The sequence below is a fragment of the Eremothecium sinecaudum genome, chromosome VIII, assembly GCF_001548555.1.
Source record: "Eremothecium sinecaudum strain ATCC 58844 chromosome VIII, complete sequence".
Classification (NCBI taxonomy): Eukaryota; Fungi; Ascomycota; class Saccharomycetes; order Saccharomycetales; family Saccharomycetaceae; genus Eremothecium; species Eremothecium sinecaudum.
This window is the reverse complement of record NC_030899.1, coordinates 425322-443357: the sequence shown is the minus strand read 5'-3', so window position 1 is coordinate 443357 and position 18036 is coordinate 425322. Positions and strand designations below refer to the sequence as shown.

The 18036-nt window shown below is 39.7% G+C and overlaps 9 protein-coding genes across 9 annotated transcripts; 6 read left to right on the top strand and 3 right to left on the bottom strand.

The window, feature by feature from the left end:
• Positions 1-148: 148 nt before the first annotated feature.
• Positions 149-3082, bottom strand: AW171_hschr84745 (WD40 repeat domain-containing protein; the record flags this gene model as incomplete). Its single annotated transcript, XM_018134038.1, has 1 exon — positions 149-3082. The coding sequence occupies one exon, from the start codon at positions 3080-3082 to the stop codon at positions 149-151; it is 2934 nt and encodes a 977-aa protein (XP_017989690.1).
• A 265-nt stretch (positions 3083-3347) lies between these two features.
• BUD17 (putative pyridoxal kinase BUD17) lies at positions 3348-4259 on the top strand (the record flags this gene model as incomplete). The annotated part of the gene is made up of 1 exon (XM_018134039.1): positions 3348-4259. One exon carries the CDS (start codon positions 3348-3350, stop codon positions 4257-4259), a length of 912 nt encoding a protein of 303 aa, XP_017989689.1.
• Positions 4260-4436: 177 nt separating this feature from the next.
• Positions 4437-5999, top strand: ATG15 (triglyceride lipase ATG15; the record flags this gene model as incomplete). Its single annotated transcript, XM_018134040.1, has 1 exon — positions 4437-5999. One exon carries the CDS (start codon positions 4437-4439, stop codon positions 5997-5999), a length of 1563 nt encoding a protein of 520 aa, XP_017989688.1.
• A 435-nt stretch (positions 6000-6434) lies between these two features.
• On the top strand, positions 6435-7328 carry CPR4 (peptidylprolyl isomerase family protein CPR4; the record flags this gene model as incomplete). Its single annotated transcript, XM_018134041.1, has 1 exon — positions 6435-7328. One exon carries the CDS (start codon positions 6435-6437, stop codon positions 7326-7328), a length of 894 nt encoding a protein of 297 aa, XP_017989687.1.
• A 72-nt stretch (positions 7329-7400) lies between these two features.
• Positions 7401-8627, bottom strand: ZNG1 (GTP-dependent zinc transferase; the record flags this gene model as incomplete). The annotated part of the gene is made up of 1 exon (XM_018134042.1): positions 7401-8627. The coding sequence occupies one exon, from the start codon at positions 8625-8627 to the stop codon at positions 7401-7403; it is 1227 nt and encodes a 408-aa protein (XP_017989686.1).
• Positions 8628-8827: 200 nt separating this feature from the next.
• ALG12 (dolichyl-P-Man:Man(7)GlcNAc(2)-PP-dolichol alpha-1,6-mannosyltransferase) lies at positions 8828-10477 on the top strand (the record flags this gene model as incomplete). The annotated part of the gene is made up of 1 exon (XM_018134043.1): positions 8828-10477. The coding sequence occupies one exon, from the start codon at positions 8828-8830 to the stop codon at positions 10475-10477; it is 1650 nt and encodes a 549-aa protein (XP_017989685.1).
• Positions 10478-10574: 97 nt separating this feature from the next.
• On the bottom strand, positions 10575-11111 carry IMG2 (mitochondrial 54S ribosomal protein mL49; the record flags this gene model as incomplete). Its single annotated transcript, XM_018134044.1, has 1 exon — positions 10575-11111. The coding sequence occupies one exon, from the start codon at positions 11109-11111 to the stop codon at positions 10575-10577; it is 537 nt and encodes a 178-aa protein (XP_017989684.1).
• Positions 11112-12777: 1666 nt separating this feature from the next.
• GLN3 (nitrogen-responsive transcriptional regulator GLN3) lies at positions 12778-15042 on the top strand (the record flags this gene model as incomplete). The annotated part of the gene is made up of 1 exon (XM_018134045.1): positions 12778-15042. The coding sequence occupies one exon, from the start codon at positions 12778-12780 to the stop codon at positions 15040-15042; it is 2265 nt and encodes a 754-aa protein (XP_017989683.1).
• A 595-nt stretch (positions 15043-15637) lies between these two features.
• On the top strand, positions 15638-17905 carry YEN1 (crossover junction endodeoxyribonuclease; the record flags this gene model as incomplete). Its single annotated transcript, XM_018134046.1, has 1 exon — positions 15638-17905. One exon carries the CDS (start codon positions 15638-15640, stop codon positions 17903-17905), a length of 2268 nt encoding a protein of 755 aa, XP_017989682.1.
• Between the last annotated feature and the right edge of the window lie 131 nt (positions 17906-18036).

Below are 18036 nucleotides of genomic sequence, written 5' to 3'. Positions count from 1 at the left end.
TTCAATATGCATATACAAGTGGTAATGAGTTATATATATATGCAAGCTTACAGTTATATATATGCAACTATTGAGCAACAGTTTATGCTTGCCCTGTAACAATAATTAATTAACTAATTGCTGTCAGAAGAGTATCATTGGAATCGGGCTATGCTTTAGTAACAAAAACTGTTTCTTTAATGATTTCTCGTACGGTAACTACCTCAAGATGAGTTTTAACTTCATTATCCGATATTTCTGTTGTAATCTCGCATTGTGATGTAATCTTAGGGGTTGATAGAACTTCAGCATTTTTAAATTCTGCAATAAAATCAGTTTTTGTTGAATAACGATCAATTGTATCATCCGAACTTTCCTCCTCATTGAGCTTATCTTCAGTTATCAAATAAGTCTCGTCTTCATTAACTTCATCCCAAAACTCCAGTTCGCCCCTTACATCATCAATTATCATTTCATTTGTTTCCACCTCATTTTGCTTGTCTGGTGTATTTTCAGAGTGCTTTACGGTATGCAATATTTCTTCGTCCTCTTCAATATCAGGTAAAACCAGCTTGCTTGAGTCCTTGGTTGGGCATTTATTAGTATCTAGTGCTTCAGAAGTTTCCAAATTATCCGCAAAACTTGTAACAGTAACTACATCTATGCTAAGTTTATCACTCGCATCATCATCCTTTATTGAATTTCCAGCTGTAGGTTCTGGAAAAATATCCTCTAGTAATTCTTCAACCAACGCCGTAGAAGCAGTATCATCCGGATATTCGGTGTTAGAATTAATAGAAACGCTGGGTATTGAAACCAAGACTTGGTTAACTTCTGCAGCATCAGAATGGAGGTCGTTGTCTGAATCAGATACAGATGACGGAGAAGCAGGAGCATCATCAGAAATTTCAAGCAAATATTCATCAATTTCATCATCTACAGAGCTAAAGCTGGATGTCTTTAGTGAGACAATAGGGGATTCAAGATTCAAAGACTCAGTAGTCGTGTGTTCTTCAATCATATTTGAGGGCGTTCTTTGAAATATGGTAACTTCTCTCGTAACTCTTGAAGGAGTCTCACTTTCATCAATCTTCGACTTTCCATCAAATACTTTAGCTGCGAGTTCCAAAGTTTCACTAGCTATGTCGGTAGATTCTTCGGTCCCCTTCAACAACAATTCGGAAATAGCATTGTCAGTAAGTAGATCTTTTTTTGTATTTGCAAATGTCTCTGCTGGAGGAAGTGAGACTGGAACTGCCTGATCGTTAGCACCTACAGCAGGATTACCAGTAGTTGATCTCCTGGAATCTTCAGATGATGTGCGCTTTTCAATAGTATCATCTACCACAACCATTAAAGCAGTAGTGCTCAGCTCAGAAGTATATCCATCTAACTCATCAGTGGATTTTATATCCCATGCATCAGAACTAAAGGTAGAGGTTAATATACCTGATGCATTAATTACCTCAGGTACATAATCTCTAGCATCAACAAACTCGCTAAAAGCTTCTTCTGAAATTGTAGTTAAATTTGATCCTAAATCTAGCGCCCAATCTGACTCGAGCTCAGTGACAATAGGGGTCTCCCAATTGTCTAAGTTTTCTAAATCGGTTTGGTATTCCATGGAAGGTCTATTGCCAGGGCTTGACCAATCCCGTTCGTCTGATAATTTCGAGATGGTATCAAAACTTTGCCCTTCATCATGTGAATTCTGTATGTTACCGCTGTCAAAAGCATCAACATCGGTGAGGTGAAATTCCTCCGTTGAGCTGGAAGTAATTGTTGTATCTTTATCCAAACTACTTAACCAATTTTCTGTGTTCGCTGTGGTGCCTTCTGTGTCAACCAATTTAGTATCAGTAACCTCAGATACAACATCACCAACTAAGGTTGTTCTCGGCTGGAATATATCATTAAAAAATGACGCATCTGGATCATTGTCCTTACCCAACAGTCTCTTTTGTAAAAATCGATAGCTTTTTAAATATAAGCCGTGCTTGTAACATAACTGTGCTAAAACTGCCAGAACGACGATCAACATGAAGTTCAAGAAAAGCTTGCACAGCTTCTCAAACATAGAGGAATTTGTAGCGTAGTCATCGGGGAATTGCACAACGTGAACAGTGTTAGCTGCAGAAACACTCACAAGTAGCTTACTGTCAGGTGAGAAGGCAACTCGTGTCACCGCAAATGTGTGAATTTGTTTAAAGTAAGTTCCAATAGAAAAGTCCTTTAACTTTATTATAGCAATTGAGTTATCACTACCTGCTAGAGCCACTAACTCAGCTTTAGGATCTACATCCATGGATGTAACACTTTTAAACTTTTTAACAACAACCTTAGTCTTAAGAATGGAAGTTGTTCCTTTCTTCAAGCTAATTTTAATCAGAACAACACCATTCCCATTCTTTAGCGATGCAGCAATCAAAATCGTGTTATCCCGAACAAAACGAATCTTGGATAGACTCAAATTACTGTCAAAATCCGTCTTTCTTACTATGAAGTTCCCTGTGACAATAGAAATAACCTCCAAAGTCGATGAAGTGATATACGCCAACACCTTTCCGTCTGACGAAAAATGCAAGTCCTTCACATCGTTACCAGTTTCAACCTCATATGTCTCCCTCAAGTTCGTAGGATTTACAATGCGAATGATAGTTGGCACCACGGATGATGCAATAGCAGCAACAGAACCATCTTGAGACATGTATAACAACTTCGTGTAATCCTCAGGATTATCTGATCTATTTAAATCAATCGCTCCGACAAATTTTAGGTGTTCGTTCTCATATACAAACTTTCTCAAATGATGATTAGGTTCCCCAGACTTGATCTTAGCTGAATTCTCATTACATCCCATCAGAATAACATCCTGAGCAACATCTAACGTAGTTGGAGAGTCGTCATTTTCATGTAAAGTTAACTCCCTAAACCGCTTAACTATTTTCTTTCTCTTGAAATTAATCTGCAGTGCCGTTAGTTTATTAGGAATACCATTATTACCTTCTCCTCCGCCTCCGGCAACTAATAATGTGTTATTATTTAAGAACCTTGCTCCATAGACAGGATAGCCTATATTAAACAAGGTGGACGCTAACTTCATTATAATACCTATTGAGCTCGTACCAAACAGTTCTATAGTAAAATGATAGCCGATAAAATCACCTAATAAACGGATAGATTGCTTAGAGTACTTGCTTACTTTTAACTTTGCGCTAGGTGTTGTTGTTTACCGTATAATTTTTGTAAAGGGAAGATGATAATTTACTGAAGGCTAAAAAATATCACCATACTTTATAGAAATACATATAAGAAATGCTCAAAGCTAGCTGGAATTGCTGTAAGAGTTTAGCTCTAGGAACCTACTGATGGGTAAAAAGGTACTATCTATTCAATCACACGTAGTTTACGGGTATGTTGGGAATAAGGCAGCTACTTTTCCCTTACAATATAGGGGCTGGGACGTTGATGCCTTGAATACGGTAGAATACAGTAATCATCCTGGCCATGGAAGTTATACAGGATCCAAAACCAAAGCAGATGATATCAGCGATATAATTTTGAATGGTCTATTGCCTCTAGATCTGGATTACACCGCTGTATTGCTTGGGTATCTGCCCGACGCAGAAGGTCATGCACGTATATTGGAAATTATACGACGCATATGTACGGTTTATAGAGACATAATCCTGGTTGTGGATCCTGTTCTTGGCGATAATGGAAAGCTATACGTCCCGCATAAAACTATAGGGTTTTATAAGCAATTACTTACGGACACAACTGTTGCGCTTGTCACCCCCAACCAATTTGAACTGTTTTTGTTAACTGACGTATTAGTAACGACTAAGGAGCATCTCAAAAAAGCAATTGATGTTTTTAATGAACGTTATCCACGTGTAAAACGGCTAGTCGTCACCAGCTTACGACTTGAGGAAACTGCAGACCAGTTGCTTGTCCTATGTACAGACTTTCAATCCTCTCATTATTTTGCAGTTCCTCTAATAAGGGCTTCTTTCAGTGGGTGTGGAGACCTGATAACTGCGCTATTATTGGACGCGGTCACAGAATTTCCCGGTGATCTATCTACAGCTGTCAGTAGGGCATTGACATTGATCCATGGAGTCTTGCAAGCTTCATATGAGTATACATTACGCGAAACAGCGACTGAGGATCGTAATAAGCCTCTGATTATAACCGATTTAAGGCTTATACAATCTAGGAACCAGCTCAGAGACCATCCCGCGCCTCAATTCGCGTGCTTTCGTATTAATTACCCTTAACTATTATTTGTTACCTTCGAGTATGACGTATTAGATGACATTCTGGGTGGTTAAGTAAAGATCGCTTTAGTGCGTGGGCGAAGCACGCAGTACATAAAGGAAGCAAACCGAATCGTTTAGATTTGCGACTGAATCTATAAGTTCAGGAAAGCTTTAATTCGCTAGGGTAGAGTCTAAATGAAGCGAAACATAAATGCTAACCGTAAAACGAGACTAAAAGCTACTTTTTGGAACGGTGTATTATTGGTCGTACTTCTGATAGGTGGTTATATTACTAAGAATGCCTATAATGCATATATATCTGGTCAAATAGGAAAGATACATCCAAGTTTTAGTTACAGCAATGAATTTAGACTGGCAAATATTTATCATCATGGAGCTGGTAAGCACTCTAACGTTCATATGGTGCTAGATATTAACGATGACATCCGGAAACTAGCATCGGATCACTATCAATTAAATGCTGCATCTGCAGAGGAGCCAGAGAATGACCTATGGTCCTCTTATGCCGACTTTCAGGACACTAATCCGTTTAATTACAGTTTTAAACTTAAAACTACGACTGCGCCAGTAACGCGAACAAGTAATAGGGATCCGAACTTTATATCGTCCTTTTTGGACTACTCGCTGACGAACCCAGAGATGGCTGCAAAAGTTGAGTTTGAATGGGAAGATGAGGATGTTTTGGCACCAGATGTAACCGACAGGACTACAGTGATGTCTTTGGCCTTAATGTCCTCAAACGCATACGTAAAACTACCGCAAACTGGAAACTGGAGGAACCTCACTGGTTGGAATATTACGGATGAAAAGGGAGCTCCTGAATATGGTTGGGAAGAAGATGGAATTAGAGGTCACGTTTTTGTAAATCAGAACGAATCCGTTGTTGTGTTTGCAATCAAAGGTACCAGTAGTCAGATTCTACCTGGTTCTGGTAACGACGAAACTAGTGTGAATGATAAACTAAACGACAATCTTTTGTTTTCATGCTGTTGTGCCCGTGTGACGTATCTATGGACTACGGTTTGCGATTGTTACATGAAGGCGTACACTTGTAACGAAAAGTGCCTCGAAAACGAACTCCGCAGACGAGATTATTACTATTATGCCGTTATGGAAATGTATAAAGACATTGTTATGTCATACCCGAATGCCACTATATGGTTAACGGGCCATTCTCTCGGTGGCGCTCTAGGAAGTTTGCTCGGTAGAACTTTCGGCCTCCCCGCTGTAACATTTCAATCACCAGGCGAGCAGCTGGCAACTAAAAGGCTTCATTTACCTCAAAGACCAGGAATTCCTTCCTACAAGGAAGCAATCTGGCATTTTGGCCATACCGCTGACCCTATATTTATGGGCACTTGTAACGGCGCAAGTTCTGCCTGCTCAATTGGAGGCTATGCAATGGAAACAGGATGTCATACAGGCAAGGTATGCGTCTATGACGTTGTGGCGGATAAAGGATGGCATGTCAGCATAATGAATCATCGCATTCACACTGTCATCGATAACGTCATACTTGAGTACGACACTGTACCTTCTTGTGTCGACCCTGGGAAGTGCGAAGATTGTTATAACTGGGATTTTGTGAGGGACGAAGAAACTGCAAGCCCGAAGCTTTCTCCGTCACCTGAAGTGACTACTACAGGATATACGGGAGCTTCTCCAACTAAACGATGTGTCGGAAGGAATTGGATAGGTATTTGCACCTCATATGAGCCTGTGCTTAGTAAAATATGAAGTGACATTACTGCAGTTTTAGTTCTCCAAACTCACTGCAATATCCTCACCATGGCTGGTCCAACTTCACATATGCCTAGGGTATTATGAGCAAAGAATTTTTACACATGAAAGAACACATAATAAATGAAAGTTACTCATATAGGAGCTCAATGCGATGCATAGCTGAATAGAGCATTCAATTTATCATTAAAAATTATCATGCAAGGCAAGCAATTTATCCGATTCACGTAGTTCAGCGTCACATGGTAAGTCGGTTCGCGTTGTCTTAAGAAAAGTGAAGGGGGGATATAAAAAGTTTTAGAGTTAATACTAAAAGAAATAAATAAAAGTACTCTGATTTGCACTCTTTATCGTACCATAGAGGATTGCTAAACCTAATATAACGGTAGTAAATAATATCTGAAGGGCGCTTAGTATAAAATCCAACCTATAATGTATTTGTTGTGGTTACTTTCCATGTTTTTGCTCAGTCAGCGGTGTTTTGGTGAAGTCCTTGGAGGTTATGCTGAGCATTATGAACCGAACCCACCAGTAACTCATAAAGTAATAATGGTGTTGCAATATACTGAGAATGATGTTGTTAAGGACCATGAAATTGTTATTGATTTATATGGTACCGTAGTGCCACTTACGATTGAAAACTTCTCCCGTTTAGCTATGGGAGTAAAAGCGCAAGTCCAGGGCAGGGACCCGAACGATGTTATCACTGTTTCATATAGGGATACCTTCATTCATTATATCGCTAAAGACTTGTATATTCAAGGTGGAAAGGTTCTTCCTAACATAGGGCCTTTTTCCATTCACGGCAGCAGGTTTGCGGACGAAAATTTCGATTTAAAGCATGACAGACCTGGCCGTGTTTCTATGGCTAACAATGGTCCAGATTCTAATGGCTCTGAGTTCTTTATCTTGACTGCTAGTTCTGCTCCACAGTTGGATAATAAAAATGTGGTATTTGGACAGGTCGTTTCAGGTTTGGATGTATTGATAAACAAAATCCAGTATGTTCCAGTAGACGATAAAATGCGTCCCAAGTCAGAAGTGAAGATCTTGTACAGTTACACCGAGCCAATGGCTTTAGGTGACAGGGATGGTCTTCATCAGCAGTATTTGCAGCGCTTGCAAGATTACAGAAACGGGGACATCAAAAAAGGTATTATTATGAAGGGTGAATCATCCTCTCTTAGAAATACAGGCGTGGGCAATAGTAGCCAAAGAAACTATCTCTTAATGGCATTACTTGGTTGCGGGCTATTCATTGGTCTCAAGAAATGGAGACAGTTGTTTCCAAAATACAGTAGCAAAGTTGTTTCTGTTAGAACCTAAAGACCTGATAAATGGACTGGCTCCATGTAAAATTAACTTACGTTTTACAATGCTTGACCTTGCTATCTACTTTTATATAATTGAGGTATTTAATAGATCCTGAAAGTATTCCTGGTCTAAGTACTTGCCAATCAGAACAAATCTGCAACATGATACACCAGGTACCTCCGTACCAGGAAAAATATCATACGTATCGCGCACTCCTTGTAAGACCTTATACTCCTCTCCCACGATAAGTAAGGCCTTTGTACGATGGACCTCAAAATCCCTTTTGATTTTGAATTGAGTGTCTCTGCCATGGTCCTTCCATAGCAATGATTGGAGGAAATCTTCTACTTTCAACTGTTCATTCATGTCTCGAAGACGCCTGCATGTCAGTGTAATGGTGTGGATGCGAGGGTCGTGGAAGGTCGGATGGGATTCTACTACACTTGATGCTCCAAATGCGTGCAGGTTTAGAATCTTTTCCAACTCAAGATTTCCAAACTCCGCGCGATGAATTGGAGCAGCCGCATTAATTCCATTAATTCGTTCCTCGATAGCCTTTATAGCAGCATCCTCTGGTCCCTTAACTCTATCAATTTTGTTCAGTATAAGAACATCAGCCATGGCTATTTGCAAGTGTGCTATGGTAATATTATCTTCAAGTAACACATTTTCCCCATGCCAGTGTGCGTCAGGAGCAATGTCATCAATACATGAAAGAATATTCTCACTATCTATCACGGTAACTATCCCATCAATATATATATTGCTATTCAGACCTTCATCTTGCCAAAACATCTTTGCAATAGGAACTGGGTCTGCAATTCCACTGGTTTCCAGTAAAATATAATCAATACTGTTAGGCGCTCTTTTTACCATAGCCTCAATGGCCTTAACACCAACATCTTTTAAACTGCAACATAAACAACCGTTACCCAAATCAAGCCATTCTTCATAAGACTCACCGCGATTCCTGATCGTCATAGACTTTTCAATTAATGAAGAATCACCGAACTCGTTTAATATTACAGCAATTCTCATATCCGAACCTTTTAAAACAATATTCTCGAGTAGAGTGGACTTCCCTGACCCTAAGTAGCCTGTAATTATTGTCACTGGGATCCTTCTATCAATATTATCGTCGCCATCGACCTGCTTATTAGCCAGTTTGATCTTCTCTTCGCTAACAATATTTACCCCGCCATCGGTCTTTAAATTAGATAATATTTTAGCCAAGTTGTCTTCTTCACCTGTAACAAGTGGAGGAAGTACGCCATCATCTTCTTCATTGTAGTTAAAGTTCTTTAACGCCATTAGATTGTTTTACGGCAAATATGATATTACAGTAATCAGTTCGGTTTTATCTTATCGGAGCTTATTACTCAACTAAATATTTCATTGTATTTTTTACTATTTAATAGCAGCGAATATTTTGAAGAAATGTCCCAACAGCTCTAAAAGGCCGTAAAGCTGATCTTAAGCTGGCTTTGCTATTTGCTATCTATTAGGCCTCTATGTTAGACAAGAGGGTTTTTTATGTGCTTACTGGAATTATTGCAGCACACTTGCTGCTGACACCTTTCACAAAAGTTGAAGAATCGTTTACGATACAAGCTGTTCATGATATATTAAAGTATGGCATATATGACATTTCTAACTATGACCATATTAAATTCCCAGGAGCTGTACCACGTACTTTCATTGGAGCGCTAATTGTCTCCTCTTTTAGTTGGGTAGCAATGTGGATTGGTAAGTTTGACATACTGGGAGATATATTAGGATCTAATTTATCAATTCAAATCCTAAGTAGATTTGTGATTGGATGCATGAATTCACTATCTCTGGCTATTTTAGTTGATGCAACTGATAAGGTTTTGCTGAAGACATATGATCGTGAGATGGAAGATTATAAAAATAAAGAAGAGAAAGCTCAGGTTAAGCATCCAAGATTACAGAAAGTAAGCACCTGGTTTATCATTTTGCTCGGAACGCAGTTTCATATCATGTATTATAGTTCGAGACCGCTACCAAACTTTGTTATTAGTCTGCCATTATCAAACATCGCTTTAGCGCTTGCGATTAGAGAGCGCTATGATATTGCGATCTGGCTGCTGTCGTTTGCAACAGTAGTGTTTAGATTGGAATTAGGAGCTTTATGTGCTGGTTTGGCTATGTATGGGCTGATGGAAGGCCAGACTAACTGGGTAGAGGTTATTAAATCCGGTTTGGGGGGAATTTTAGTTGGAAGTGGTCTATCGGGAGCCATTGACTCATACTTCTGGGGTCGCTGGTGTATTCCTGAGCTAGTTTCATTCAAATTCAACGTTGTATCTGGTAAGTCTGCGGTATGGGGTACTGAACCTCCTTACTCTTATCTAACAAAATACTTACCAAGAATATTTTTACCAGCCACAGTACCTATATTTGCACGCAAAGGTTATTCAGTGAGTCCTAAGTCGATAAAAGTCGTTGCTAATGCAATTCTATATCATCTCATTATCCTTTCACTTCAACCTCATAAGGAATGGCGATTCATAGTTTATATTATTCCACCAGCAACTATACTTGCAAGTATTGGATTAAGTGACACTTTCAGTATGCTAAATGAAGCAAGTATTTGGATTAGGAGTATCTTCAAGGCAGTGATATTATTATTGCCAGCGGTATCATTGTTAGCTACGGCCTTTATGTCCTACGTCTCTTCCCTGAACTACCCTGGAGGTGAAGCTTTACAAGTTTTCAACAACTATGCTATCAGGAATAACATATCTGATGTTACGGTACATCTGGATGTTTATACATGTATGACTGGTGCTTCACTTTTTGGACAACTACCAGATAAATACAACATTACCTATGACAAGACTGAAGATGAAAGTCTATCAACTTTATGGCACAAATTTGACTATGTTATCGCAACAACTTCTGAACCCTTGCCAGTTGACGGGAACTATACATGGCAATTGGTTGAATCTCCTAAAGCGTTTGATCACGTTAATTTAAGGCTCCTATTCAACAGTTTTAACAATGAAGTTAAACATGGGTTGCCTTTGTTGAAGTGTATCTACCAACAACGCAGTATCAGACCCTTATTAAGTCTTATCGACAAGGCCATTTTCAAAAGTCATAAACTTGGTATCTACAAGAGAGACTCAGCTGCCTAAATAGAACCCAAAAAGTTTTTATGCTATTTACAATATTATTACTATGTTACCTGTTTTAGTGACAAAAACCCACCACGCCCTCAAACTTCAATCTTACCTAGAAAACAGTGGACATAGCCTGCTTTATATCCCGTACGCAATCACGTTGCACAATGATCTTTTTCGACTGAATATAAATTTTCCATTCTGACTTTGGAATTTCGGGTAATGCAGCCTGAAGATCGTTTCTTAACTGAACAATGTCACCCTCGATCTTCCGTATCTCTGTGACTAACTTACCACCACGCTTTATATTGGAGTATACAGGTAGATTACCTTTACTGCTTCTAGCCACGAAGTAGCTGTTTTTACCAAAATCTGTTGCACCAACTAATTCACTAGGCTTAATGGTGCGTAAGTCTGGGAAAATTTTGAAAACAGCTTCATCAGTTTTAATCCAGTTAGATTCAAGATTCATCTCATCTGTCATAGACTTAGCTGATTTAGTTTTATCCGATACTTCCAAATTTACTGTAGAGGTGGCATTTAATTGTTCAGTTGGTGATGCCATTGTGGACTGTAGCCGAACATTATACAACTGTTTTAATAAAAAAGTTTTATGGGACTTAACACTGCAAAGAAGGTTTCTAATCATAACAGGGGGGACTCGGATTGATAATTATCGGTTACTATACAACAGAACGAACGGTGTTCTATATTATCGGTATAGACTTTTACATTGTTAGACTAAAATTTTTAATATTGAACTTGATTCAATGTATGACGTATGAAATGATAGTATGGTTAAAGAGAGTATGAGACCGCAGTCGAATCTACACCACTCAGCTATGCTATTAGTGCTTCGATGACCAAGCTGTCTGTTCTACGAGGCTTTTATATCTACTATTCAATCATTTGAAGCAACTAGTAACTGTTTGCCCAAGTTATTGAATGTGATAAGGGTTGTTTGTTATCTCATCCCCTCGCCATTGCTTCTGCGAACGATTGGACGAGCTTTTGGAACAAATCACACTAATGACCTAAATAGATACTTGAACCATCAGCTACTTCAGTAGTAGAATCTAATTACTCAGGGCGTATTTATGAGCTATCTTTTTGAAATCCAGCCAACCGTTGGCAACACGGCTGACAGCACCCACGATCAGCTGCAATCAACAACGTGATAGCTTCTGCCCATCCGGTATATTATTTGCTGTTACATTAAACCATTGAAATTATTCCTAAAAAACTTTTAATGTTAACCGCATGGGGCATAGTTAATTATATTCCTCATCCCAAAATGGGCACGCTGAAACGAGCAAAACTTCTACATCAAGCAGGCGGTTATGTTCCTATATTCACATAGAGTGGTTTTAAACCCGTAGCCTAATATGCAGGTACTATATAGCACCAGTAAACCCCTGTAAGTAAATTAAACCAGAGGCGTCCGGAAGACGCAACAACGGGCAAATTGCATTTACTGCATAAAGCCGGCTGGCGGAAAGCTACTTAAAAATAATAACCCCGGAATCACGCAATTGTATTTGACTCTATTTGTCTGTATCGATGGCAGCACACACTAAACACTGCCGTTAGTTAGTAGGATATTAGGCAACTATTCACTAGCTTGAATTTTTGCAATCCTAATAAACGTCAAGTTATGTTACATAAGCCTAGTAACATTCGCATGTGTACTGTCACCTGATTCTGCGATGGGCTGTAGTATTTAGTTTGTTCTGGGACGCTCCATAGGTCACATGACCATAATTACAGCGCCTGTACACCGAATTCCATGAAGAGGGCCCGGGAATGGCTGCGCCCCTGTCGTACCCACGTACTGTTGTTAGAGTTTCATCTCACATATCCTAGTAACACCAACTTATTGCTTGTTTATACCGTAGTTAAAACCTACCATATGATACCCTATCATTACTAGATCTCATCGGCTTCCTCCATAACCCCCAAATCTCTACCCCGCACATATACTCTCTCTACGCATTGTAACGACCTACTCAAGCCCCTCAGTGCCCCTTAGCCCCTAACGCCCCAGTTGGGAATAATGGAGGTCACGTGTTGACTCGTTTCATACGAGTTTTAAACTTCAAGTACGTGAATCGTGACCTGGCGCCAGCGTTCTACTAACCGATCTTATGACACCGCCCCATGAGTAAACGTTAAAAGGGAGCTTCATACTGTCACGAAGACAATAATTTCCATTAAGGTGAGTCAAAGTGCAGTAGCCCTGATTAATCTGAACGGTGGATTTATTTGACTCAAAGAGTACTCCGTTTCTGGTATTTTAGTTCTTGTTTAGGACAAGAATGGCAGGCGGTTCCTCTAAACCTAACAAGAACGGGAGGTTCGATGATGTTGGAGGGTTCCATTTAGATGCAAAAAGCATATCACTGGGCGAAAAGTTTGATTCTATGCTTGAGATATTACCAGAAGATTTGTGTAATGAGTTATTTGATGTTTGTAGCTCAACAGGAGGTAGGAAGGAGGTTACAGATGATTCAGATAAAGAAAAAAACGGTGCAATGAAAGAAAACGAAGGGTTGTCTCATGTCAAACCTATTGATATTAAGGCTTCTCAGAGTGCTAGTCATGGTTTAGATATGCAAAATGGAGAAATTGATAATCTTTGGGACTTTAATGTTGATGAATTTATGATGACTCCAAACGAGCATTCTATGAGTGATGGCGCTACTATTTCACAACCGAATTCCCTTAAAGATGATTTAGTACTGCCTTTAGGAGATAATTATGGACCGATGCAGCCTGCGCAGGCATCGCAGCAAAAGCAGCAAGGGCCGTCAGGTTGGGCGTCATTGCCAACTGATAGTTTGAACCAGTTTAACTTGTTTGACTACGACTTTCAGTTCTTTACCAACAGTATATTCTCGGGCGCTACACGTGGCCTGACATCTACGGGTGTTCCGGAAGATACATTAGAATCAAATGGAGAGGATATTGGGAGGCCGCAACAGCCTGGGATGGTTCCTAGACGATCATTAATCCCGTTAAAATCTGGAGCTGTAAATGAGGAAGGGCATATCCCTCTTTCTACGCAAGCCACTTCAAATGCGGTTAAGAAAGCTCCTGTTGCTAGACAAATGTCCTCCTCTTCTCTTTCGTCGTATAGAAAGGGTACCAATAACAACACAAACATAGAACACTATTCTAAGCCCCAGATACAATGCTTTAATTGTAAAACAGTCAAGACTCCGTTATGGCGACGTGACCCTCAAGGTAATACGTTGTGTAATGCATGCGGTTTATTCCAAAAACTACATGGAATAATGCGGCCATTGTCACTGAAAAGTGATGTTATTAAGAAACGTCACAGCAGGAAAAACCAGAAGAAAAATCAGGCAGAAGCTTCACAACGCCAGTCCAAGAGTCGTACACAGTCTACTTCTACGACCCAAAGGAACTCCAACCAGACTAGGAGTGGTGGGACTCCTCAAGCGCAAATGCAGGAGGTTACGAAGAAGAGTCAGAATGGTTCTTACAGATATGTTCAAGATGGTATGCGTAAGGATAATTCAGGTATTAATAACCAGCAGCCGTTTAATGGAACAAAGATCGGTGGTGACAACTTTGTTGATCTAAACCCATCTAGATTAGACTCAAGGAACTTGATGTATCATAACAGAGGGATGACATCGGTTCGTGTTCAAAGAAAATCTAGAAGCGACAGTTCTAGCTCAGCTTCTAGCAGATCTTCATCTAGACAAGTTGTTCCAATATTACCGAAGCCATCTCCTACAGAACGATGTCATTCACAGGAGAATGGGCCCTATTCAATGGGCTATCAATCTTCAAACGTTATTACAAGTCCGAGTTCATCTCCAAGGTACGTTTCGTCTCTAAGAGGTAATAGTAGTGGTAATCCGCCGTCGAGTAACTCCCCACTTCCCCTTACGGGAGTGCTATCATCGACTGGTGGAGGTGCGTCTGCCAGCGTGTCGGTGCCGCGGATGAGATCATCAAGGCCATCGGTGTCCCAATCCATGTCTTTGATGAACCAATCACTACAACAAGTTCAGCCGAATAACTCAACTCAGGTTAGCTCTTCAGCCAAATCAAGTTGGGTAAGAAGTTCTGTATCTCCGAAGGTTTTAACGACAATTGGGGCTACAAAGTCATCGCCTAGATCGACTTTTGATCTCTTTTCTCCCTTATATCAACAGCAGGACGATTCGCCAAAGTCAGCACCAATAAAGCCTTTCACTTCCCTACTTTCTCAGCAGCTACAGCAGAACCCAAATACAGTGGCTCTGCAGCCATCTATGCCCGAGTCTCCAACTGTAACCGCAGAGTATAATTCATCGCAAAGTGATGCAAATTTATCTTCCATTATACCCCCGGCATCCTCTCCAAGACATGGCTACGCAGCCTCTCTACAACACCAACGCGGTATCTCGGGTTTTGAGCAGCAGCTAAGAAATTCTTCTTCACTTTCCCAAAGAGTTAGTGGAAACGCTGGTACAGGAGAACAAGGTGCAGATTCTAAAGAAAAGGCAAGAGGACAAGAAAAGTCAAATCTGATCGATGATTTAGATTGGCTGCGCTTCGGCGTGTAACCAACGTTTTAGGCTGATACACAATGTATCCAGCTATTATCCAATATATGGTTGAAAAAGAACCAAACTCTCATATTCTATATTATTTATGTCTCAATTTAATTGGAAAAAAGGAAATCCAGTTGTAATGTTCTACCCTAGGTAAGCTACTCTCCATGTACTTATATGAAGTTGTCATTAATAAGGTAGGCTATATTCGGGTTGCACTGGTTTGTAATTTGATATAACGTTAATAAAATTTAGTAACGGTACTTCCTCTTTGTTTATCATTAAAGGATCATCCATATTGATTTATTAAACTATAGGCAAGTAATTCAACTTGAGTAATACCCTTTAATCAATAGCTTGTAATTATTATTTTAAATAAATGTATTATTTCTTACTAGGTTATTTCTATTATGCCATTTTAAGTTTTGAACTTCAACTACAACTTTTAAATAACAGATATATCTCACAATAAACATACATAAAACATTGTTTATGAAGATTACAAAGACGTGGAATGTCGTTTAATGGCTTGTCATTTACTTATACCTCCCCAATTAAACGATAGGTGTCTCTTTGTTAATTCAACTTATGCCTCGTAACTTTTACTATGGGTATAAAGGAGTTGTGGAATATACTTAAGGGTTATAATACTACAAAAAGACTGCCATTTAGTGTATTTGTAACCCAATATCGCAAGAAAAATGGCAGGGCTCCTAGGATTGCTATTGATGCTTTCCAGTGGCTATTTGAATGTGGGGTTTTTAGTAATTCCGATCAAGGTGACAGATGTACTTCTCCTGTTAGGAATATAAGCCGAAAAGCTGTATTGAACTTCGTGACTAAGTTGAAGGATTTAATGGCACTAGATGTGGAATTTGTGCTAGTGTTTGATGGGCTTGAAAAGCCGGTTTTCAAAAGTCATTCCAGGACTAAGACAGGTAAACAGCTGGATCGTGATGAGAGAGGAAGGTCGCCCAATAGGTTCCCAAGGCAATTAGACCCATTAATTGAAGAAATACTAGAAGTATGTGATTCTTTCAGGGTAGATTATATCATCGCTAGAGGCGAGGGCGAAGCTCTGTGTGCGTGGCTGCAGTCCAATGGAGTTGTTGATTATGTATTAAGCAATGATTCTGATAGCATTGTATTTGGAGCAAAGAAAGTACTGCGTAACTTTTCCAAACATTTCCAGGACCTGCCGAGTAGTGGAACGAGTCCTATGAAAAAACATGTGACTGAATATTTTGTGAGTCTCATTGATGTAGATGAATTGAGAGCTAGACATCCTACTGTGAATGAGAAATCGTTTCTCCTTTTTACAATTCTAATAGGGGCTGACTATAGCTCTGGAATCCGGCATCTGGGATATAAAAGAGCATGGGCTATCACACAATGGTCTAACGGTAGATTGTGCGAAGAGTTCGGTAACTTCTGCTCCCACATCAACGACCCAGTTGTAGTTGTTGATGAACGATATGACGCTTTTAAGAGAAGTATGATTGAAGCATGCAGGAATAATTCAAAGGCTATATTCGGGCAAAATATACAGATGTTCAGTAGAAAGGATGCGATCAACTTGTTCAACTGGCCAACAGTCGAACATGTAAAAAGTTATTACGAGCCAAAAGTTCTCGCCAAAGATTTCAAGCATACATTGTTTCGCAATACGAATAGTGCAAGTGGTTCTGCACAGCCGATGATAGCTGCGAGAGAACTCCTGGATCGCATGGGTGTATCGTCCATTGTCAAAGACTTCGATCAGTGGACTCATACTTTATTGCATTCCTGTGTTTTATTAAAAGAGTTACTCCATGGTCATAATAACACGGAAGAAACGATGAAAATTACAGAAGATAAAGTGCTAAAATTGTATGAAGCTTTCACAATTGAGCTTTGGAAAGTAAGATTCAAAAGCTTTTTACCATATCTCAGTGAGCCTGATAAAACGTCGACAGACTCTCCAGTGGGGCGCAGTCCTTCTCGTAGACAACTAGATATTATTGAATATCCATATGCGCAATGGCTGCCCAAAGGCTTGATACCAGAAACTCACTCCTTGGTATTATCATTCAGAGAAGAACAAGAATATCTAAGCCGAACAGCAAAATCGCCATCGAAGAAAAAGACTCCAAAGAGACAACTAAGCACGCTAGACAGGTTCCTGGACTTACCAGAATCACCAATTAAAAGAAGAAATATATCTCAACAACCTCCCGTGAAGATCACACCTATAGCTCTCAATGATACATCTTCAAGTGAGGATGATAGTTCGCTCACCATATTAGACTCGGCACCACCAAGTTTCCCCTCACTTTCTCCATTAAAGAGACCGCTTACACAGGACAATATGGGCGCCAAAGTACCAACTGAGAAGCAAGACAATGTCCTCCTGGAACTAGCTGATTTAGAGGAACCTGCGCGCATACAAAGATGGTATCTATTACATTTTAAATACTCACCCAACAATACACTAGATCAGAAGGCGATATGGGACCTTTATTTGCGATTCCTGACTACAACATTGGGCATACAGAATAACACAATAGAATTCCACGACCTTCCACATTTATTAGATGGCATATTACCAGACGTAACTATAAGCTTTTCTCGTAAACGAAAAAACGGCTATACGTTCAAAAACATAAAAGAAATCAAACCTGCACCAAATAGTGATATTAGCATCCATAAGGCATGCCGTAGACTTCTTTTTCATGAAACTAATTTTGAGCCACCCAAGGAATCGGATTTGCCCGGGGTGAGACCTCAAGAGTCACAGATTAGTAACCCCGCAAGATCTGCCAGCTCAAATAAAACGCTACAGCCATCTTCAACGTCAAAAATTGATGCGGAAAGCAGTCTTGAGATACTAAACTAAACGGTTGGGAATGCTCACGTCGAAATGATAGGGATGTCCCCATTATTATTAAAATGGTGTTTGGGTGTTGTAGTGACTGTGGCTTCATTGCTCATCGGTTACTAAGGGTATATTAATATAAGTTGGTCCAT